The 24,847-nt window shown below is 48.1% G+C and overlaps 1 protein-coding gene across 5 annotated transcripts in view; it reads left to right on the top strand.

Moving 5' to 3' along the window:
* The window catches only part of KDM6A (lysine demethylase 6A), a 1,954,130-nt gene that overhangs the window by 1,048,279 nt on the left and 881,004 nt on the right, over nucleotides 1–24,847 (top strand). For all 5 annotated transcript variants that reach the window (XM_069636498.1, XM_069636499.1, XM_069636495.1 and 2 more), the window contains one exon: nucleotides 6,785–7,171. In XM_069636498.1, the coding sequence (XP_069492599.1) occupies nucleotides 6,785–7,171 (387 nt within the window). The remainder of the gene's footprint in view (nucleotides 1–6,784; nucleotides 7,172–24,847) is intronic.

Genomic DNA, 24,847 nt, shown 5'->3' with positions numbered 1-24,847 from the left:
CACATTATCTCAAGGACCGTCTTTCCTGCTGGAGGGAGATTTTCAACATTTAGCAGCCCGGACATTTAAAGTACTTTGTCTCCAAAGCATTGCGGCACTACATGGTTAGTCATCACTTCAAGTACCCCAGCACGCTGATTTCCTTCCCAGGGTCACTGTCTGGGAGGGGCCCTTCAAGCTCTTCTGCCGGAGGTAGGCACGAGGCCTTGAAGGCTACCAGCGCAAGTTCTGAAGGGTTCGAGGGCCCTTTCAGGTCTCCCTCTAAGGGGCACCCTAGGTCTGAGTCTGCACCGGAGTATGAGGGGCCTTTGGATTTAACTCGAAAAAGAGGGCGGGGACGCCTTCGAGCGCATAGAATACTGGTGCTTGCACCGAGGGCAGAGGTCCTATGGGAGCCATCTCGGAGGTTGAAGGTCAGCGCCAGAGGATCACCAGTCGTTCCACTGAGGGTCCAATCTGAGGCTCAGTCAGGGCCGTCCCGGTTGGAGGAACCAAGCATTCCCCAAATTGTGGCGCGCAACCCCAAAATGGCAACCAAGCACGTGGCTTCCAGGCCAGACTCGGCACAAGAGGACAGGACCATGTGCTGTCTTCAGCAGGAGGCGCCACCCACCAGTTGTCTTCCAAAACCAGCAAGGCCCTGGTGTTCACCCCGGGTGCCACGGTCTTCCTCTTCGGAGTAGGTTGCACTTCTTATTCAAAAAGCAGATGTCCGATGTGTTCAATGGCGACTCGGGTGAGGCTCCGGAGTGCGTGGCCTGGCGGTATCCCACTCCTGAGGCTGTGCCCCTGCACGCTATACTACCTTTAAAGGGGAAGATCAATTTTTTCCTGTCAAAAGTTCTGTCCCCATGTTGAAGGGACGCCCACAAGGATGGAGGAAAGGGAACTAGGCGTACTCCATTTACTATGGTGAGTAAATTGAATTTCCTCAATATCCCCGCCCTCCTTTCACCTAAAAAATGTGGAGCTAGGTCCTACCAGTCCTCTCTGCAGATCAATGGACTGAGGTTGAGATTTAGGAGCGGGAGGGGCTGGGCTGTAGGCATAGTTGCACATTTGGTCCGTCTTCACTCTATTTTTAATTTAAAGGGGAGGGAAGCTGTGCTTTCTGAATGCTATGATCCAGTCCCAACTCTGTGGGAACTCCCAGAAGTATGGATGAAAGGGGTTATAGGACTAGAAGTACAGTGGTCACTATGGTGAGTAACTTTTCCTAACTGACTTAACCTTTGAGTAATTCATTGATTGCTTTTGCTTTGCACTAACAGCCTTCTGTGTTTTACCTACCCTTGCCGAGTGTGTTCTCTTAGACTATCATTGACTCTCAGGAAACATTATTTGACACCTAAAGACTCCAAGAGGCATTGTGTAGGCAATGCTACTTAAGAGGGTTGGGTTGTGAAAAACCTTGCTAACCCTAGGTTGGCTTTTCAAAGTCCTGTCGCAGGATTGACTTTGAAGAACCCTCCTAACAGATGGCGAGGCCAGTCCTGGAGGTACACAGATCCACCTGGTGGCTATGGAAAATCATTCCAGAGTAGAATACATATGAGGGGACATTTCAGAACATAAGCATTATGGATTACAGTCTCCCACAGATTCCTCATCTTGATAGATGGCTCTCCAGCATCAGTTGCATGGAAATGTTTTCGAAAGGGGGCGTAAAGCTGCTTGATGTAGACAATTCCCTCGTATATAGCCACTCCATTCCTCGATCGGATGCGACTTCGGGCGTCGTATAAAAGGATGCTCTACGCCCCATACCTCAGAAACCTTTCCGCACAGTATTCCGAACAGGCTCGTTTTCGGTTCTAGAATTTGATACTGCGTCAATTTGTGTTGGGGCCTAAGCCATCTGGTTTTAAATGTTGCATGGCTGAAACTCAAATGTCCCTCCTTGAATATCTGTGTGTGGTGTCTTGGTGTCGGACATGACAGAGAATTGTGGTTCTTGTCTGGCGATGAACACTAAGGCAGTGAAGGAATGCTTGGCTAATCTGCCGCGGCAGACCGCAATCTAAATCCCTGTCGAAATAGCTTCCAAGGCCATCTGAGCGTGATACTGAGGGGCTGACTCCCGAGAAAAATTGAGGGACATCACCATAAGAAATCTAAAAAGCGTTTTCACTCCCGTAGCAAATCTCACCACTCCTTGTCGTCGCACAATAAAAAGTGCAGATGCATGCACAATTCTGACTCGTGAAAGGGGTAAGTTTTACTCTCCAAAGCTTGCGTCGAAGGAGGAGTGAGAGGATTTCAAAAGCCAAATGCTAGTTTTATTTTTTAGAAGGTCTCTTCTGTTATTGCTTCCCCCTCAATGCTGCAGGTCAATACAGCTCCAAACCCGCTGGGTCCCTCCGGGATTAAGGCAGCCAACGCCCTTGCGCGAGACTCCCATTGGAGAAACTTCCTCCTGCACCGAGACAGTCGGCTGCCCTTTGGGCAAAGAAGCCTGTTGAGCGGAGACCGCCCAAGTCCAGCTGTATTGTCGATCCGTGCCCTTTGACTCAATGTGATGACGAGGGTGACCAAATAGCGTTTGGGTTGAGCCGATGGAGGGTGCAACCTTGGATCTGTTGCTAGATTTCTGGGCAACCAAGCTTGGTTGCTTCAACTGATGGAGAACCTTCAGGATGCCTGTGGTCTTGAAACCTCTCTGGATGTGGAATTCTAGCAGTTGAACCTTTGCACGCACCTGAATGCACAATACCTCAAGGCGGTCAAGAAGGTGTTTGTGACCTTGGGGGTCGGCACTCTGTCGAAGCCGGTGTCTGAGTACGGTGACACCGACATCCTCGACCGTAGCCCGCAAACAGAATGTTTTTTGCCGTTCAATGCAGCTATTGCAGTCCTGGTCATCGCCTCATGGTACCGTCTGTGCTCTACACCGGCAGTCGACGCAGAGCTTACAAATAAATATAAGCTGGCAAGAGGCGCCCTTCAATTCAACCTCTAACCCACAGGGGGGTTAGTGGTGCAGGCTGCTATGGTAACGTCAGCGACCTCAACATGGAACCTCCCCTCCGACTCGTAGGCGAAAAGTTTACGCTTTGGCAAAAAAGGTCTTTTCGTCAGGGAGCATGGCTCTCAAGGCCGTAAATGCTTCTTGTGCTTTCTCTAAATTCTTCCTTATCCTCTGGAGCACAATTTCGGGAGCAGCTGACCACCTCCCAGAGTGGGAAGTCACGGCTGGCTTCTTAGATATAGTACTTGATGGCAAGGAAACGGCCAGGGTTGGACGCAGCTGTCTGTATGGGTCGAGCTATGGGAACTTCGGCAGTCTTGCACAGGTCTGTGTAGTTGAGGGGCTAGGGGTTTTCGCCGAATGTTCTAACAAAATTGTTCAACCTTGCCTCTGATAGCAAACATCTTTTTGGCCCAAAACCTGACGAGTCCCTAGAAAAGATTAAGGACTCACTTTTGCGTTTGGGTCCAGAGGACGTCGTTCAGGCTTTCTCAGAAGGGCGCAAGTGCCCCAGGCCAAACCAGGACAAGGCAGGTTCCCATGGCCAGTTAGGGGTAGAGGAGGATCTAGGCAGCCGATGGCTGCTGTAATGTCGACATCCATGGCACCTCAGAAACCTCTAGGAGTTTTCTCATATTTCACCAGTTAGGAGTTTCTGGATTCTTGAGCAAATGGAAGGAAATTACCTCGTCGCCTGGGCCCTTCAACTGGTCGAGTGGGGCTATTGCTGCCAGGACTCCTACCTGAAACGGTGGGTGATCTTTCCCGGGAGCAGACACTTTCCAAGTGCTACTGTTTTCTATTCCTGTCAGGACTCTTCACTTTATAGAGATAGAGCCTGCTAGGCAGAATCCTGTGCAGTTCACATAGGGAGCACTACAGAAGATTAGGACTACAGGTATATGCAATCAATCCCATTTGGTATCAGTCTCTACCACAAAGATTTAGTTGGCAGCTGTGGCTGAGCAGTCAGGCTTATCTCAAAATGGAGATGAGCATTATTCAGGGTTTACACAATAGGACTACAGTACTATGGAACAAGGAAACACTGACCAAAGCTTTGTATCAAACATAATACATATATTTATTTTACACCCACTTAAATCAGCACACAAGTCACTAGTATTAAAGCAAGTTAAAACAGTCAAGGAAAGTATACACAACTCCCTAATTAAAGTGTAGAAAAGTTTGAGCAAGAGTGAAAACTGAGCAAAACGGCACAGTGTAAACCAAACAGAAATGGCACTCTAACAATTTCTTCAGAAGGAGGGAAAGAACAAGTTGTACAGGGTTAACCTCTAGAACACACCAGCAACACTTCCCATGCGGATTGTGAACAAGTTAAGCAAGGTAGTACTTTGGCATTAGCAATACTAGGTGAAAACCGAGCAAAATGGTACTTCAACAATATTAAAGAGGGAAAGAAGGGTGGTTATAAGAGTTTAGGTGCACCAACACATTTCTTAGTGAGAAGCAATCTAGAGAAGGCAGTTGTAACAGATCTAGCCAAAGTCAGTAGGCATGTGCCAGAGTTAGTGGTACAAGGCAAAGGGTGCCTAGGATCAAACTGTTCTTGTAGCTGCAGTCAAGTCTTTGTTTAACGTTGAAAAAGGATAATGCAGAAGGTAAAAGATAATGTTAGACGATACAGCAAGAGCCCCATTCATACAGCCTAGATGTCACTCACAGTGGGGTGGCTCTCCTGGCGGGAGAACCCCCCAGCCTATCAGGGTGTGGTGCGACTTGGGTTGCGTAGGCAACCCTGTCCAGGGTGCCTCTCCCCCCCCTTCCACACATCCTGTCTACCCCAGACTCAGTGGTGCCGAAAGGAGGGCTTCTGTGCAGAAGCCCACCAAAAGGACGAACAAAGGATCCCTGACCTGGGTTAGGATTTCAGAGAAAAACACGAGAAAGACATTTTATTAAAGTTCTGGCAAAAAAAAAAAAACACCGGATTAAGGTTAATATTAAAATAACCTGGTGGTATGTTAGAGGCTGTCATTAAAAGTGGTAGCCTCGAACAATGGGAAAATCCCATAGAGAAATATTTGCGGTCGAATATTTACGGTAGTAACCACTGCCACCAGCCAGAAACTTTTGAGAGGGACTGTACGGTACCCCCTCGAAAGTGAACACTAGAGAACAACTATTAACCCTTTCCAGTAGTTCCACTTTAAGATGGGGTTGTACTGGTTTAGTTCATAATTATTGACCAGTAAAGCCAATGGGGACTTTACATGTCCTGGGAGACAGTAGTCAGTCCCATGGTATGGAGTTTATGTTTGGGGGTCGCTACGACACTCCAGTGGTACGGCACGGAGGGTGCTGTGTACCACACATGTTTAAAAGATGATTCCTATGAGGGTGAGAAAAACCCCATAGACCATAAGCACACAAGATAGCCTAAAACACACATTAGCAAAGACCCCCGACGGGCCGACCCAGAAGGCAGTCTAAAAGGAAGGGTAGGAAACCCTTTTTGGGACAAACTCCGCCACCCCCTTTCCAGATGAGGATTCTGTGGGAGCAGAATCCATAGAACATTACTGGCAAGTAATTTCTCCATCTGTGGGAGATATTAACATATCTATCAGGAAGAACATCACCTGAGGTCATTTGATTTTTTTGGAGACCATTAAGTGTTTTGAGTACAGTTGCATGTTAAGAAATTCCTAACATACATGTATAGTAAAATGGACTGGTGTGACAGTCTTTTATATACTGGGAATTTGATTAGGATTGACTAATTGGACTAGACGCAATAGCGGTCAATTATGCAGTGGTTTGTTCCTTTCCCTCTATCTCTCATACCCGCGTAACTTACCTCCCACTTGCCTACATGCCCTTTCAAAGGTTGTTCAGGCAGAAGTAATGTAATAACCTGCAGACCTATTTGTTTTGAATGCACTGAACTTTTTCCTCCACTGTTCCTGCATACTGAAACTTTACACTTGGTGGATTTGCATTTGTATAATGTTACTTGCCAGACAGTTGGTTAATTTTTTAATAACATGGCGTTGTGGGCTGGTTCACGTTATATCGGATATGTATTTTGTTTTGCTTTTCTTCAACGATAAATATACTTGAACCAAACATAAGTTGTATGGCTTCTTATAAGCCACTGCTTCCATGGTGAATGAATCAGTGTTTCTCAAACACATGCTGTCTTCTGAGTTAATCCTGTACCTGGGGGCTCTTACTTTATATGATGAATATGTGGAAGGAAGGACTGTATCCTATCTGTAACCTGTTAACCAAATGAAAAAACGGTTATTATTTTCCAGATGCATTTACTCGGAGGACTAAGCCTTTTTTTTTTAATGGCACCAAGTTCAGTTTTCCTATTAAGGGGCTGATTCATGGAATATTTGCGCCAAAAAAAACGGAATTTGTGCACCATTCTGCCCGCAAATCCCTGTTTAACAAATGGGGATTTGCAGGCAGAATGGCTCACAAATCCCGTTTTTTTCGGCGCAAATAATCCATGAATTAGCCCCCAAATTGCTTTTTCGACTGCTTTCATAGATTACTAAACAACGTTTAGCTCTGTGGTTATAAGACAGAAGCTGGTAGGAGTCAAAATAATCAGTGTCACTACTTCCTTTTCTAAGAACGCGTGTTTAATTTTGGTTTGCTTTCATATTCTTAAAAAGAATCTTCTAATATTTGCTCAATTTTAAATCTTTAATTTGGTATTCAAGCACATCCGTTTTTTTCTTTACACAAGTGCAATTATGTCAGAATGTGGGTGAAATCAAATGCAACAGTCAGTTTTAATGTTTTCAATCTTGATGGATTTGATTTTTTTGTTGTTAGGTGAGACAAGCAGGTGTTACCCAGGTACGATGTACTGGAATTCCGAATGGCCCAACAGCTGATTCATCATTACCTACAAACTCTCTCTCTGGCCAGCCTCAAGTGGCGCTAGCCAGAGTACCTACTCAGCCCGCAATCCGTCTGACTTGCCCTGGGCAACTTATGGCTAATGGACCTGTTTCAGCAAGTCACATTCCTTGCAGCATAGCTGGACACTTGGGTAGCCCAGATAAACATTTGATAGGCAATAATCATTCAACAGGAAGTGGAAGTAATGGAAACGTGCCTTATCTGCAACAAAACTCACTCACTCTACCTCATAACCGCACAAACCTGACCAGCAGCGCAGAGGAGCCGTGGAAAAACCAACTATCTAACCCCACTCAGGTAACCAATTCTATTTGTATATTTTGAATCTGTAAATTGCTTTTGAAACACGTTGAAACTTTGATTTGATTGATTAATATTAATGATGTGTAATGGGACTCGCACACCAGTTAACGTGTCCTTTAATAATACTGCAGACCAAAATGTTTTCACGTGAATGTTTGATAGTGGTTATGCTTACAAGCTAAAAATGTTAATCTGCAATTAAATGTACATTTGTCTTCATGTTAAGATATTCATTTTTGAAAGATTTGTGCCAAACATGGCCATCAACACTGTTTTGAGTTTGGTCTTTATGGACTTTGCAAAAAACGTCCACAAGACAAATATTGATCACTGCCTAAATTCTACTGTATGGCTTTCTAAGAATGGCATTTGTATTCATTGAGCAAATGTGCACATGCTGTACGCTGTTTTGAGACATCTTCCAAATGGTCCTTGGATAAAATCTACACCAACAGGATTGCCCAACAATAGTGATCCTCAACAATATGCCCTTTGTGCTTACGACAATACTGTATATGTTTATTCGATGTCAGAATCTGTAATGTGTGAAAGAGATGTTGAAAGTGTTCATATTTCCGTGTTTGTTTTCTTGTTAATTCGGGTGGGATTTTATCCCCTATTCCCTGCCTCCAAAAGTGTTGTTTATTTCTGTGCCTGCCAGTTATTCCCCCAGGAAAAATCATGCATACGTGCATTTCCGGTGATTGCTTTGTATTCAGAACATGCATATTTCCTCTGAAGCAGTACTGCACGTTCACTGTTCAATTTAAAATGGTAAGTGGACATTCTTCTGAGCTTTCCTATCAACAAGAGATGGGAAACTGAAAGGACCTTGGGGCGATTACAGTGTAGAGGTCCCAAGACTGGCAAAGATCAGCTATGTCTGGTGTTCTTAATGTTTACTCAGGAATTTTGTGAAACCTCTTCACGGCAATAAAATATATGTGGATTTTTCTTGCTGTATCATAATCAAACAATGGTAATTGAAAGATGTTCTGGCCTATTGCCAAAGTCTTTTGAAATTGCCTATGTTAAGCAACTGAACACTTATACCCAGAAAATACAGCAAATGGACTTTTTTATTTTTATTTGGGCTTCTCAAGCAAATGAAGCCGCTAGTGCATGTACAGTTAAATGGCCACTGAGATCTCAACTTTTCTGATATCTGGTGTAGTAGTCATTCCTGTTGCACCTTTTAAGTTACTATGGTACCTGTGATCTTGAATCGTAACTGGGGAAAATAGGATCATCCACCGCGCACAGCATGGAAAACCATGTCGTCTGAGATTTCATGAATGCAGTAAATAGTTCAATTGTTACGAGCAAGACTGAGCCGGGTGCGGCTTTCGCTATTTTGAGTTAATTTGCAGAGCAATATGTATCCGATTTAAGCAATATAGAACACTGATATTGAGCACACCACAAACTAGATCTGCTCTACTTGTTTGAGTTGTGAAGTGGCATAACATTGTCAGGCCCCCTTATCCAGACCCAGCAGTTATGCTGTAGCTCTACATGCAATTTGTAGCTTTGAGTTTTTTCTTTTCCATTGGACATATGGGCCTACAAGTTCTGGCATGCCGAATGGCATTTGCTCTTTAGTCCTGCACTAATGTTGCCCCAATGACGTGGATGCAACAATATTTGGCTTCTGACTTCAACTGGCAACTTATTACGGGCAAATTTGCGATACTCCGCTGGGCCTCTGAAAAATGGTTTTGCTGCATTGCTTGGTGCCATTTTTACAACCAAGTAAAATGTACTAAATTTAAAGATACCTCTGTTACAATGGTGCCTAGGTTATTGTAATTTGTCTGTTCTAAACATTATTCACATGTTCTTCTTTCCACACATGCACATTATCTAACCACAGTGTTCATTAAATTCCATTGGTCCACTTATTTTACCTATACATAGTTTGATTTGTATTTCTGTTACACAGTTCGTTTGGTTCTATCCTACAAAAGATGCAAATTTGTATAGCATTTTTTTCCTTCATATTACTGGTTGCCAGTATTATTCAAAATGTGCTTCGTTCTAAATTACAAAATGATCCATTATCATTTAAGATCTTATGTTCTTGCTGCTAGTGCTGACGCGTGTTTCAATCATTACTACATCACATTTTTTTTTTTAAGTACATTACTATCTATGATAGCAAACATTTAGGCCAACATGAGTGAATAAACCAATTGTGTAATTTAAAAATAATTTTGCTTTATAAATCAATTTAGTCCACGTTTAATTATTTGCATGATGTGCTCTAATTTAGACAGTTGTACCTGGTGCTTGGCTTTGTCCTCCAAGTCGATTCAGATTCCAATTTTATAAGATAGGCACCCTTATAACAGTTATCTTCAATTGTGTTATTCGGTTAGAGAATCTTACTTTTACATCCCGTCCCCTTTCCTCCATTCTGTATGGGCGTCCCTTCGAAGGGATGGGAGACGGAACCTTTTTAAATTTAGAGGCGCGTGGGGTGCGGCCCAGGGAGCATGCGCTGCCCTGACTCCGCCCTCTGGTGCCACACCTCAGTCCCCCTTTCCGTGTCGACGGGAAAAGGGCGGATTCACTAGTGCTCCTGGGTTTCGCTTCGGCCACGTAATTCCATGCGCAGATAATTCTTTTTTGTCTTGTTTATCATTCAGGTACTTGGTTCTCATGCGTCACAGCGCATGCCGACTTCTACAGGGTTCAGCAGGTGTCAATCCTGCAACGGGCTTGTCCCAACTTCAGACCTGCACACCCTCTGCCTATGTTGCCTTGGCCCAGACCACATTTGGCATGTTCAGCGTTTGACTCGCTGTCCTCGAAGGCGCTGAAGACCAGACTAGCCAGGTGGAGGGAGCTCTTCCAGAGGTCGCCTCCAGAGGATCTCAAGAACTTTTTGAAGCATCGAACCAGGCCCAAGGTAGGGCCGATATTCTCCAGCGCACCCCTCAAAGGAGACTCCTTTCCAGGGACTCTCCCGCTCGGGAGGGACCGGTCAGGTCCTTCTGCCAGCACATGCACCAAGGCTGCTTCAGCTACCGGCCTTTGGGTCGAGGGATCCTCAGATCCTCCCGAGCGCAGTGTTGAGGGACCGGAAGGTTCTTTTACCGGGGCTACACCCGAGGGGCTCCGCTTCTTTACTGGCACCATGGCCGAGGGGCTAGGCCCTAATACCGGCAATACGTTAGAGGGGGTGACTTAAACGCAGCTCTACTGACCCCCGGGTCGAAGGTGTCATACCTACCGGGCCTAGGCCCGAGAAGCACGGTAGGCCTTGTGATCCACACGCAAGAGTCTTGGAGGAGGCCACGCCCAGCGGGCTGAGCACCATGTCGCAGACACATGGCAGGTAGCTCGACAAAATGGTTGCCACGCCAGAAACAGGCACCCGTCCAACGCCATTCCAGGAATTCGGCAAAGAACGAGTGTCGAGGTGGGACTGGCCTCAACCAGGTACGTGGCCTACAATCTACTCCTCATTTGCGCTGGGCAGCTTTCCTTTGCGTCCATATGGACAGGGTACACAGCGGCTCCAGCAGCTCCCCGCTACCGTCGGCACCCCCTGCCACCTCTTTGGCCAGTGACGAGGTGCTTTTCGAGAAGGTCCTCGGCCTCATGAAGTCCCCTCAGATGGGGGGATTATCATTAAAGACACCATCAGGGAAGTCCTCCGCGCAATGCTAGTGGCACCATAGATACCTCTGCCAATGCCCCAGGCCCATGCGCAGCCACCTCCTCCGGCTCCCCAGCCGACTCCACAGGGGGCTCCATCGCAGCCTCCATCGCCGCCTCAGTCTCCAGCCGCGGGCTCTGTACCCCAGCGTCTGGCGCCACCTACTCCTCTTCCTTCACAGGATCCTTCAGATCTGCAGGATACGGATGAGGAGCAGGATTCAGACACGCCATCCTCAGCCAGGGCTTTCCACAAACGTCTTGCTGGTTTGGCAGAGTACCTGGGCCTCCCCCAAACTGAGGTCGAACAGCCAGCAGAGGGGTTTCTGGCTGAAGTCCTCACGCAATGCTCCTCTGCCAAATCGGGGATTCCTATGCAGACCCATGTAGTCTCCCTGGCAGAGAAGGGCTGGCTCAAACCCCACTCTGCCCAGCCGGTCAATTTACACCTGGATGCCAAGTACAGGCAGGTGGAGGGGATATACTTGCTTTCATCCCATCCTCAGCCACACTCTTCGGTGATCGCTGCAGCATCGATATACTCCCAGTCGTCCTAGTCCTCTTCCTCTGCGGCGGCGTTAGGCAAGGAGGAGATGATCTTGGAGGCATATGGCAAGAAACTCTATTGCACCCCCTCTTTACATCTACGGCAAGCCAACGCTGATGCCATGCTGCTGCCGCCAACCAGAGATTATGGCGGGAAATTGCAGACTTCTTCCCGGAACTCCCCACCCAGAGCAAATCGCGCTTTAAGGTGGGCTAGCCGAAGCAAACCTGGTGTTGCATGACCTCATGGAATCCACAGTGGCTCATATTGATACCTCAGGCCATGCCATCTGTATTGCCACGGACATGAGATGAACAGCCTGGCTCCGGGCAACAAAATTCAACCCGGATGTCCAGGACCGCATACTAGATCTACTGTTCGAGGGGGTAGGGCCTCTTCCACTCCTACGGACGAGAAGCTTGACAAGAAAAAAAACAGCTCACAAACGGCAAAGTCTTTATCCATCCTTACAAAGATCACACTCAAATCGTACACCCAATCTCAGCAGCGCTCGGAGAGGGGTCAGACATATGGAGGGTTCCGCGGCTTCCAGGAACGCAGATCCAGGCAGCCGGACCTCTCGCCATCTCAGTGCCAGCACAAGCAACAAAAAGGGTTGTGGGCTAAGGACTTGTTCCAGTCCCCCTCCTCAGCGACAGCCTCCGCGGGAAAGCAAGCATGACACGCCCCTTCGGGTCCACGTGTCTCCGGTGGGGGGCAGGCTGCTCTCCATGCATATTTCTGTTATGCCAGCTTTTATAGTCGAGACATTGGACAATGGAGACTGGATGTGCTCCCTGGATTTGAAGGGCTCGTACCTACACGTCCCGATTTGGCAGCCCCATCGTTCTTTCCTACAGTTCAGGATCATGGACTACCATTTTCAATACAAGGTCCTTCCTTTTGGCCTCAACTCGGCCCCAGGTTCTTTACCAGACTCATGAATGCCATGGCGGCCCTCCACAGAGCGCAGGGCCTCCACATCTACTCATACCTCTTCGACTGGCTCATCAGGGCTACATCTCTGAAAGGGGTTCACCATTCTTCACATTCCTTTATGAACACACTGCACAATCTGGGCTTCTCCCTCAATCTCAAGAAGTCACAGCTGCAGCCCACGCGGACTCTGACATTCCTGTGCCTCATCTGGGACATGTGCTCCGAGAAGGTCTTCCTGTCGGAGGACAAAATCTCGGCCATCAAGAGGGCCACCTCCCACTTCCTCAGCAGAGAGGTGACCTCGGCATGGTGGTACCAACATCTCCTGGGTCTACTGGCAGCGGTCCTATTACCCATGCTGCACACAAGACGAAGGGTGAGGAGGATTCAGCTGCACTTCACGACCTCGTGGACTCAGGATCGGGGCTCTCAATCCGAGATGATCAACGTTCATCCATCTCTCCACCCGGATCTCACCTGGTGGTCTTGGGACTGAAACCTTTCGAAGGGAAAGCCCTTTTTGCCGCCCTCCCCACAGGCGACCATCACCAGAGACTCCTCGCTCGAGGGCTGGGGAGCCACCCTGGACGATCGCTCGGTCCACAGCACCTGTACTCCACAGGAGCAGGAATACCACATCAATTGGTTGGAGCTGAGCGCCATCTGGCTAGCGCTCGGAGCATTCCTACCACTTCTCGGAGGCAAGTCTGCTGTCCTCATCCAGACAGACAACTCGAACAGCATGTACTACGTCAACAAGCAGGGGGCACCAGATCCCCTCCTCTGTGCAGACTGGCAATCAGTATGTGGGAGTGGGCCCTGGAAAACATTTACCTCACGGCAGTCCATCTCCCGAGGGAATCCAACCTGGGCGCAGACAGGCTCAGCAGGCTGGGAGCGGACAATTACGATTGGCAGCTAAACGACTTAGTTATCCAGGCGATCTTAAACAGGTGGGGTCACCCCCACGTGGATCTCTTTGCCACCTGGCACAAAAAGAAGTGATCCCAGTTTGCATCCTGGCGGGGTCTGGGCCCCGGCTTTCTGGGCGTCGCATTTCACCTCCAGTGGACCGGCATGAAAGCCTATGCCTTTCAGCCCACTCACCTGATCCACAGGGTAATTTGCATAATTAAGGAGTCTCGCCGATTCCTCCTCATTCTAATGGCCCCATGGTGGCCGGCCAGGCCATGGTTTTTGAGCTACTCAGCCTCTCTGAGGTGCCCCCGATTCACCTCCTGCCAGGCCCAGCACATCTTCTGGCACAGCACCAGTGCAGAGTCATCCGCCCTGCACCAGGGAAAGTAGCCCTCACAGCGTGGTACCTGAGCAGGTAACACTTCAGCACCTCAGCCTCTCGCATGCCAATCTGGAGATCCTACAAGGCGCCAGGAGCAAGGCTACCAGGTCCCAGTACAAAGCAAATGGACCAGATTCTTCCACTGGGCAGACTCAAAGGGAATAACCCCTTGGCATGCACTTTGGAAAACATGCTCTCCTTTTTGGTGCACCTCGCTCATTCAGGCGTGCAGGTGGACACCTGCCGCACATACCTTGCAGCCATTGGGGCTTACAAGAACTCGGAGGAGGGCATTTTCTCTTCCTCCAACTCTATCGTCAAACATCTGACGGGTCTCTCTAGGCTCTACCCGCCCGTTAAGAGACCGCACCCTCTGTTTGACCTTAACATACTCTTGGGCGCACAGCCGCACAATCCTTTAGAGCCAATGGCGTCCATGGACATCAGGCTCGTCAGCATCAAGACGGCCTTACTAGTCGGCTTTACCTCGGCTCGTAGAGTCAATGAGATCCAGGAGCTAGTCGCCTCTGAGCCATATACCACCTTTCACAAGGACAAGGCAGTCCTGCGAACGCACCCGCCATTTCTGCCGAAGGTTCTGTCTGCTTTCCACTTGAACAAGGAAATCGTCCTTCCTACGTTTTTTTCCCGATCCCAAGGACTAAGCACAGAGTCCTGCACTGCCTGGATGTCAGGCGTGCCCTGAAATTCTACTTGGACAGGACCAGGGGCTACCGCAAATCGGATGCCACGTTTGTCACTTTCGGAGGCTCTAGACCACGCAGTCTGGCCTCTAGGGCTTCCATATCCCTCTGGATGGTCTCTGTTAGGCAGAATTCTCTTCTAAGGCCAATTTCCCTTACCTATAGAGCCCCCAAGCAGCTTTGCTGGATTTGAAGGGTTTATTTTTTCTCCTGCTAAGAGTGAGACCCTTTTTTCCCACTCATAGACAGATTGCTAGTGTGTTTTTTAGGCTATCTTGTGTGCTTATGGTCTATGGGGTTTTTCTCACCATCATAGGAATCATCTTTTTAACATGTGTGGTACACAGCACCTCTGTGCCGTACCACTTGGGTGTTGTAGCGACCCCCAAACATAGACTTTACTAGTCAATTATGAACTAAACCAGTACAACCCATCTTACTATGGAAGTACTGGAAAGGGTTAATAGTTTTTCCCTAATGTTCATTTTCGAGGGGGTACCGTACAGTCCCTCTCTCAAAGGTTTCTGGCTGGTGGCAGTGGTTGCTACCATAAATATTCAACCGCGAATATTTCCCTATGAAATGTTCCCATTGTTCGAGGCTACCACTTTTACTGACAGCCTCTAACATACCGCCGGGTTATTTTTATATTAACTTTACTCCGGTAGGTTTTTATTGCCAGAACTTTAAAAAGATTTATTTCTCGTGTATTTCTCTATAATCCTAACCCAGGACGGGGATCCTTTGTTCGTCCTTTTGGTGGGCTTCTGCACAGACTCCCTCCTCTCGGCGCCACTGAGTCTGGGGTAGACAGTATGTGTGGGAGGGGGAATAGGCACCCTGGACAGGGTTGCCTACGCAACCCAAGTCGCACTCTGCCCTGATAGGCTGGGGGCTTCTCCCGCCAGGAGAGCCACCCCCCTGTGTGAGTGGCAGCTAGGCTGTATGAATGGGGGTATTGCTGTATAAAAGCAGGGTCCTGAGGACTGGAGGACAAGACGTTGCCACTGGAACTAAGAAACCGAAGAGGAGAGAAGCTGAAGATATCTGCAACGACTGAACCACCGGTGAAGCCCTGCTGCAGATCCTCACCACTTTTCTCCAATAACTTGAGAAGATCTTCCTCTGCAAGAGTCTTCTTCCCTTGAGCTGGTGGGGCCAACCAGTTCGCCAATCGCCTTCCAGGACCTGCCTTGGTCGAATCGCCAGTGCCCTGCACTCGGAGACCGGATAGCCAGGCACCCGTCCACCAGGACTGTGATTTAAAGGAGCAAACCTTTTATTTGTTTTGGCAGTACCGCGGCTGGTTTCATCCCTGGGCAGTGGAGTAACTCGAACCTTCCTCCACGACGAGAGCCTCATCTCCTCTGCTGGATCTCGCGAACTGCAGGAACTACCGCCACCGCAGGGGCCTCTTCCACTTCTTAGGTACATTGTTCAGCCAGGCCTCCCGTTTTGTTGGGTATCGCTAAAGTTGTTTTAAATCCTTTACTTACCTACTGGGTTGGCCGCCCCTATCATCTAACATTGTCTTTCTCCTTCTGCAACCGCCATTTCGAATTGTTAAACAAAGACTTGACTGCAGCTACTAGAACATTTTGACCCTGGGCACATTGCCTTGTACCATCGACACTGGCACAGGCCTATTGACTCTGGCTAAATCTGTTACAACTGCCTTCTCTAGATTGCTTCTCTCCTAGAAATGTGTTGGTGCACCTAACTCTTATAACCACCTTTTCCTTCTCTCCCTTTAAACTTGTGAAGTGCCATTTTTCTCGGTTTTCACCTTAGTATTGCATATGCTAAAGTACTGCCTTGCCTAACTTGTTCACAATCTACTTGGGAAGTGTTGCTGGTGTGTTAGAGAGTCTAAACCTGTATAACTTGTCTTTCCCTCCCGTTTGAGAAATTGTTAGAGTGCCATTTCTGCTTGGTTTTCACTCTTGCTCAAATTTGTCTACAATTTAAATACGGAGTTGTGTATACTTTTCTTGACTGATTTAACTTGCTTTAATAATAGTGATTTGTGTGTGAACATCAAAGTGTGTAAAATAAATATATATTCTTTTTGATACAAAGCTTTGGTCAGTGTTTCCTTGTTCCATAGTATTGTAGTCCTAATGTGTAAACCCTGAATACTGCTCATCTCCCTCTTGAGAGAAGTCTGACTGCTTAGCCACAGCTACCAACTACATTTTTGTGGTACAGACTGATACCAAAGGGGATTTATTGCTCTTACCTGTAGACTTAATCTTCTGTAGTGCTCCCTAAGGGAACTGCGCAGGATTCTGCCTAACAGTCTCTGCCATCAAAGAAGCGTATGAGGCCAGCACAAGCCAGCGGCCATGGCATTCCACCGCCATGTCCCTTGGCAAGTTATAAGCAGGGCGGCCACTTGGGCCTCTCCCTCGGCTTTCTGCAAGCATTACTGTTTGGATGCCGGCTCTAGATCTGATGCGGCCTTCTGACAGGCGGTACTCAGTCTCCTTTCCACCCTGGGGCTACAATCAGTTGTAAGCGCCCATACAGTATGGAGGAAAGGGGACAGGACGTAAGGGTAATTATAAATTACTCATCGTAGTGACTAAAGTACTCATAGTCCATAGTCCCCTTTCCTCCATATGTCCCACCAACCTCCCACCTAATTATACTGGTGTCATTAGGCAATGTTAAAGCTATTGTCGGCGCGTCAATGGGGACTGAGGTGTGGTGCCGGAGGGTGGAGTCAGGTCAGCGCATGCTCCCTGGGCCGCACCCCTGCGCGTCTCTAAATTTAAAGGGGAAGAAGGTATTTTCTGGTGAAAAAGGTTCTGTCGCCCGTCCCTTGGAATGGACGCCCATACAGTATGGGGGAAAAGGGGCTATGGACTAAGAGTATGTTAGTCACTACGGTGAGTAACTTATAATTGTTTCCCCTAACAGTATCTGATGTTGAGTTGTCTTCAGATATCACCCACCTTTAAGGAGCAGCCTTTGTATAATGCGGATCTGTGCACTGTAATAAACAAGATAGCCTGTCTTGGGTATTCACTTTATGGCCACCTGAAGAAAGGGATTATAAGTAAAATGTACACAGCAGTTTGAAAATTCATTCTGGTGGCGTTTTTTCAGTATTGATTTTATCTCAAAATGGGAAATCGTTTGGTTGCGCTCCACACATTACATTGTCACCCACTAAAGGAGCCTTGGTATGCACCTAGTTTACTTAGTGGTTTGAGTGAGTCTGCAAAGAAGCTGACTTTTCTCATTCCAGGATTTCAAGCCAGTGTTAACATTGCCAAATAATTTGGAACACGTAGTTTGATAATAATGATCATTGTGAAGAAGTGTGATTTTAAAAGTAGAGGTCCTCGAACCTTTCTAAAAAAGCATTTCGGATTCTTCCATGCATTTGCCTTCCCTGTTGCTCTATGCAAATTGTTGATTGGTGAGTGTTATCTGCAATAACTCTAGGAGTCCTATTTGCCAAAGTTTGTGAACTCTGTAGATTGCTTTATGTACAGTTCTCTTGTGCTTACCTGTTCTAATGATACGCGTATTACCTGAGTTTGTGATTTATCCAATAGATTTTTTTATTGTGTATCCGTCTTTCAATTGGTTTTCAATATTGTCAAGTTATAAAATCGTCACATTAATAGACATGTTACAAAATGTTTTAATTGCAGTATTTCTTGCCATTCATCCAGATGATCTAAGTGATATTAAACCTACAGTCTCTTATTTTTTGCCTTTCCAGGTAGTTTTGGCATGCTTTTGAAAGATTTGGTGTCCGGCTAATTGTTTTGTGTTTTTGTTTCTCCAGCATGGGGTCTGGCAAGGATTCACATGCTCATGAATGAATATTCCCTGTCGTCAGGCTGGGAATCCTCGGTAAAAGAAAACAGTTTGTTTCATTTACTAACTGTCTTTCTCCTATAAACCAATCACTGAGGTCTGGGTCATACTGCCTCCAGCCAATGACTGCCCTCTACCTAAGCCCTTCTTCTGGCAGCCATCTTCAGAATTTTACAGCACGTTCAAGAGTTGGGAGTCCTTGCATTTTGCTCTTCGAGCTTTCTGCGTTTTATTTTTTATTGCTTTTTGGTAGGAAAACTGTTTTCGTTTCAATTGATCCCGTGTGCTCCATCGCTTATCCTTCTGATTAACGGGGACCTGTTTTTCGGCATCTTTCATCGCCCCTCAAGGGCAGAAATAATTGAGTGTTTCTTCTTGGAAGCTTCCAGAAGTCTTCAGGCCTACACCGCGCCGAACCATGTCAGAGGAGAAGGAGGGAGCTTCCCTCTTCAAGCTGTGCACCAGCTGCGGTTTGCAGAATGTTTTTTCAGAAGACATGCATTCCCAGTGCCTGTATTGTCTACACCAGATACTTAAAGAAGATTGAGAGATCTGCCATGGCTTCACCAAGCGCACTATGAAGGGTCGACGCGTCCGGTTGGCGGCGTGGCGCATGACCAGGGCCTTTACCCCGGGTGATTCTCAGGGGCATGCCTCTTCCGGATCCAGCCATCCAGAGGGTGCTTCTACGTTCTTTGAGGGCGCTCTATCCACGGGGGCACAACATAAGGCCAAACAGTGCAAGTCCGCTTCAGTCAGGGTTGCCACGCAAGCGGGTCCCGTGACGGTCAGGGCACATTAGTCTCTGTCTGCATTGGTCTCCAGCCACCGCTTCATCTCCTCGTCCAAGAGGATATCAGCTACCCCGAGGAAGCTGCAGGAGACGCTGAAGAAGGCAAAGCAGAAGGCCACGAAGGTCAAAGCAGCCAATGCCTTAGCGATCGTGGCAAGAAACAACCAGGAGCTTTGGTTCAAGATGGCTCTGCTCCTTGATTTCCTCCCTAATGACAAACGGGTCGAGGCTTTGGAGATCCTCCAGGAAGACGATGTGGTGTCGGACCATGTCATCACGGTGGTCCTGGACATTGAGAACACAGGTTTTTGCCAGATGGGTAACAGAGTTTGCCTTGACCATCGTGGCTGGCTCAAGGCCACCAACATTCGACAGGAGGTCCAGACGAGGGTACTAGACATGCCGTTCGGAGACAATCTGTTCAGTAAAGTCATTGATGAATCCCTCCAGGCCATCAAGACTGACAGACGGCCCGTGCCTTGGGCATACTGCAACAACACTGGCCATCCTTTTGTTCCTCAGAAGGGAAGACTAGCAGGTCTTCAAAGGGTTTTGGTGGGGGCTCTTCCTCTTACCGCCAACCCTCCTGTTCTTCCATCCAGGAAGCCAACAGGGGGTCGCTCCAAGGCCTTCAGAGGTGGCCGCCATAGTCGTAAATGACCCCAACGCAGCACACCGACCTCCAGGCAGGATTGAACCAGCCAGGATATCGGGCCCCCACCCATGCACCCCGGTGGGAGGCCGGCTGGCAAACTTCGTCAGCGTGTGGGAGACCATCTCCACCGATCGATGGGTGCTGGACTCTCTCGCTCACGGGCACACTTTGGAGTTTCAATAAAAATGTCTGCGAATACCACTGGTGGCCGACAGGAACAATACATCCCTCAGCTGCTGTTGGAGGTTTGGGCCATGTTAAGAAGAGGGGCGATGGAGCTGGTTCCACAGCGATTCCAGAGCTCTGAAGTTTTACTCAAGCTACTTTCTCGTAAGATAGAAGACCGGGGGTTGGAGGCCCATTCTCGACCTACGACGACTCAACATATACATAAAGTCCCAGAAGTTCAGGATGGTCAAGCTGCAGCACATGCTCGGCCAGCTGGAGAAGGGAGACTTTGTCGGCGTTGGAACTAGAAGACGCTTACTTCCACGTCCCCATACACGAAAAGCATAGTAATCCCTGCGCTTCGTTGTCCAAGGGAAGCATTACCAGTTGAAAGCTCTTCCTTTCGGACTGAAGTCGGCGCCTTAGTCTTCACCAAGTGCCTGGTGCCAGTGGTACAGGGGATTCATGTGTATCCTTACCTGGACGACTGGCTCATCCGGGCCAAGTCAAAGGACATCGCTGTCGATCACACAGCGAAGACTGTCTGGCTGCTGACGACCTGGGATTCTCTGTGAATTATGCAAAGTCCTGCTTGACCCCATCGCAGGACGCACTGTTACTGGGATCCAGGCTCAACACAGGTGTCCTGCCTTCCAGGTATCTCTGTCGGGGGAGAGGATAGCAGCTATCTTGGACAAGGTGCAACAGCTGTTAGCACTGAGGATCGCTACGGTGAGGGCCATCAAGACGCTGCTTGGCATGTCATGCATATACCTCAGTTGGCTCTGCAGATTGTGGATGTGTCCACTCCAGGAGTTCCTCGATGCCCGTTGGGTTCAGGTGTCCGGAAGCTTCCAGGACAGGATTGTGCTTGACATGGAGTTCCGTCAGGTGGTAAGATGGCGGGTCGTGCGCGCCAACATTGCCGGAGGCACAGACCTCCAGAGACCCCTTTGGCCCCCGTATCAGGAGACGGTTGAGACGTACGCTTCTATGGAAGGATGGGGAGCCCACACCGGACGTCTTCACACCAGAGACCTGTGGCTGCCGAAAGAGGAGACACTGCACATCAACGAACTGGAACTACGGGCAGTGTTTTGGGCCCCCAGGTAGTTTCTGCCGTACCTCAAGGGCAAGGTGGTGAGGGTCTTCACGGACATTAGCACCACAATGTTTTACTTCTGGAAGCAGGGGGGGCACCAGATCCCCAACGCTCTCCAAAGAGGCTCAGGACTTGTGGCACTGGGCTGTTGCCCAGGAGGATGTTCCTCATTCCATTTTACATGGCAGGATTAAAGAACAACATTTCTGACTCTCTCAGCCGGGAGCTGCCTCTTGACACGAGTGGGGTCTTCGGCAGAATCAAGTGGACAACGTTTTCCTCAAATGGGGCAGTCCCCAAATCGATCTCTTTGCGACGGCGACGAGCACCAAGTGCTGGATGTTTGCTAGCAGGTTCTCCCTGGCGGGGAGCATGGGGGACGCATTCTCCGTCCCTTGGGAAGGCCTGTTTCTGTACGCGTTCCCACCGTTGCCGCTGCTACTTCTAGTCATCAGTCAACTCAGATGGTACCGTATCCTCGTCGCACCAGCGTGGCCTAGGCAGTTTTGGTACCCGGACCTTCTCAGCATGTCAGCGTCCCCTCCAGTCAAGCTGGTGTGGTCCTGGATCTCCTCGCCAGGGAAGGAGGGGCAATTCTGCACCACGACTCAGGATCGCTTGCCTGGCTCCTGCAGCATTAGAGTTTGGTGGTTACGTCCTTCCGGCGGACTGCAGGGAGGTACTCGCCAAGGCCAGGGCATCGTCGACGTTGAAATGCTACAGACACAAATGGAAGCCTTTTGCGACTTGGTGCCGGTCGTAGAAGATTAACCCTCTGAGGGTCACGGCCCCTAAAGTACTTCTGTATTTATTGTCATCGATTAAATCGGGGCTGTCCATCAAGGTACCTCTGGCGGCGATATCTCCCGCTTTACCAGGTCTCTGGGACAGTCTTCACTTCGGTCGCAGTGTCTAGTCAAAGATTTCATCAAGGGACTGTTCTGCTAGTTTCTGCCGGTGAAGGCTCTGGCCCCGGCGTGTGAGCTCAACAGGGTGCTGACCAGGTTCATGAGGCCTCCATTGGAGCCTATGCATTCAGCTCCGCTCAAGTTTGTCGTTGAAGTCTGCTTTCCTCTTGGCCACCACCTCTCAAAGAGGCGTAGGTGAGATCCAGGCCCTGTCCTGCAAGCAGCCTTAATTGACATTCCACGAGACAAGGGTAGTGCTGCGGACGCACCCCTACTTCATGCCTAAGGTTCTGTTGGAAGTTCATCTCAACAAGCCCTTGGTGTGTTACCTGTGTTTTTTCTGACACCTTCGTAGCCAGCTGAGAGGACTTGGCACTCGCTGGATGTGCCTCGAGCGCTGAAGTTTTATGTGGCCCGCACAAAGAGTTTCCGGAAAACTTCTCAGCTTTTTGTGAACTTTGGTCCTGCGAACCATGCGAAGGCCCTGTCCAAGGCTTCCATTTCCAGATTGCTCTCCGGCAGCATCACTCACTGTCAGAGGTTGGCAAACCGACCGCTGCCTGGCTGTCTGAGAGCCCATTCCACCAGAGCGATCGCTGCGACAACGGCGTTCCTGTCTGGTGTGCCTCTGCTGGACATATGCAGGGCTGCTATGTGGAGGTCGACGAACACTTGGAGAAATTCCACGAAGAGGAGTCCAGAGTCATCCAAGCAGTGCTGCGCAACCTGTTCGCTTGAAGGCGAGCCTGGTGAGGAGGTAAGAGGTTGCTTCTGTTGAGCCGTGCCACCTCCAGTGGTTGTGCATGTATGTACTGCTATGTATTCTTTATTCATGAGTATGTGAATCCATGCCAGACAACATCCTGGAGAAGTAACAAGTTACTTACTTGTAACTGTTGTTCTCCAGCATCGGTCTGGCATGGGATCAAATGCAAACCCTCCCGCCTACTCCTCTGCGGCTCTTCACTTGGTCCTGCTGCCACTTTACGTGCTACCAAATCTGAAGATGGCTGCCAAAGGAGGGGCTTAGGTAGAGGGCAGTCATTGGCTGGAGGCAGTATTACCCCGAGCTCAGTGATTGGTTTAAAGGTGAAAGACAGTTTTGAAACAAAATGAAATTGTTCGTTTTTACTTTTACAGAGGATTTCCAGTGTGACTGGGAATATTCATGAGCATGTGAATTCATGCCAGACTCATGCTGGAGAACAGTTACAGGTAAGTACCTTCTTCCTTATTCAAGTTTGAAACTCTTTTGTTTCTGTGTGGTGTTTTTAGTTTTTGTGATGTTTATGAACCCTTGTTTAAGTGTTTTAAGGCTCTTCTCTTAACTTCTATGTTTTATGCTTACTCATTTAGTACAATAGCTCAAACTTGTTCTTCCATCTTTCCCCTGTCCTTTTTCCTGTTTGTCAGGTCACCTAAAAATCATATAAATGTTTCAAACATCTAGGTTTTTACAAAAAGGTAAAACAAAGCCTGCAAGGGTAGATTTTCATTTTTATGCATGGTCTCCTCCACATGCGAGTACCCCAGAACTTTTTGCTGGACTTGTGGATTTTTGGTCTGTTCCTCTGAGTGAGTGGGAACCTTTTTCCACTCTCACTCAGTCTTTTCCCCTATATTTTGGGATACTTTGTATTTCTTTTTGTAGCGCTTCCTTGGAGAAATACTTTTCCCCCCCAAGGGTCATGGCATCTGTCATTGAATGTTTCTAGACATAGCACTCTGTGCAGTGTGGCTGGGGGCCCATTGGGCTTCCATTTGTATTTTCTGCTATTTTTTGATTGTGAGATCGAATGTTCCCAAACACAGGGGAATATTTAATATTCTAACTTTTATATTGTGAGATCAGCACACCCTACTTTATGTGGAGTGCTGAGTGGTCACACAGTATCCCCTTTCTCACTGCTCCTGTAACTTTTTGGTTACAGTGATGGGCACATTTGAATGGCTGGTGGCAGTGTTTTTTTTAATCCTACCTACTTGTGTGCAATGTTTACTCTTTGGCTGTATTCACAGTCGCAGTAATGCACAGAAGGGTTACCATGAACCGAACCTGGTGGCTGTATTAATTCAGGAAGCAGAATAATTAAAGGAATTGTGGCATCCTGCTTGAACTTTTTACAGGGACACATAGTGTCTGTCTTGATGTTTCTTTTATAGTAGTTGAGAAATGGGCCAGCCTCTTTCTGTCCCCTCATCCTATTATAGGCGGCACATCACCAACACCTATGGTAAGAAACAACATTGAGGGCAGAGTTTTTGGTTGGAGGGCTTAATAGATTATGGAAGAAATAAAAATCCTAAAGTAATCAGTAAACTTTACCTGTACATGTTGTTTGTGATCATCCATTTGGGATTACCTACAGGCTGTAAGAAACTACTCCAAGTCCTCCTCCCCCACTTGGGTGTTATATTATTTTTTATTCTTTTTTTTGCCATGTTTCCTTTGCTTTCCCTTCTTGGTCCTCCTACTGTGCTGGTTGTGGGAGGTCTTGATTTGACTTTTGTCTTCGGCGGGAATCCTTTGTGAAGCCTGCCAATGCTCCAGCGTGTCTGTGGAAAGGAAACTGATGTGTCGTCTGAATGCTGGTGTTTGTCTTCTGGTGTGCCTGCCTGGAACCCGTTCCACCTAGTGGATGGCTGTCCTGAAATGATTTGTTTTCGGAGTTAAAAAAAGGGACGTCGGCTGGGCGTGTTTGGAATACTATCCTCTATCACAACCCGGCGAAGACCAAACTCAAATCAGAACCTCCCCCCGCCCCCCTCCCAGGATAGTAGAAGGGCCAAGAAAGAAGTACCACACAAGAAATATTTAAAAAAAAGAAAGAAGTAACCCTTCTCTACATAGCCGCAGCTGTGGATTCAACCTGGGAGCAGAAGTAACACAAAAGTTGGTAGAACACGTTCACTGCCACCAGCCATAACTCTAGGGTTGTTACTGTAGCAGAAATGTTGCAGGAGAAGAGAGAAAGGGGATACTACGTAACCCCTCAACAATCCATCTAAGGTGGCGTGTGCTGATCTCTCAAAAGGAAAAGCTAAGAAGGATAAAAA

The sequence above is a fragment of the Ambystoma mexicanum genome, chromosome 7p (assembly GCF_040938575.1).
Source record: "Ambystoma mexicanum isolate Mex_15411 chromosome 7p, UKY_AmexF1_1, whole genome shotgun sequence".
Classification (NCBI taxonomy): domain Eukaryota; kingdom Metazoa; phylum Chordata; class Amphibia; order Caudata; family Ambystomatidae; genus Ambystoma; species Ambystoma mexicanum.
The sequence above is the reverse complement of the archived record's forward strand: the minus strand, read 5'-3'. Positions and strand labels throughout refer to the sequence as shown.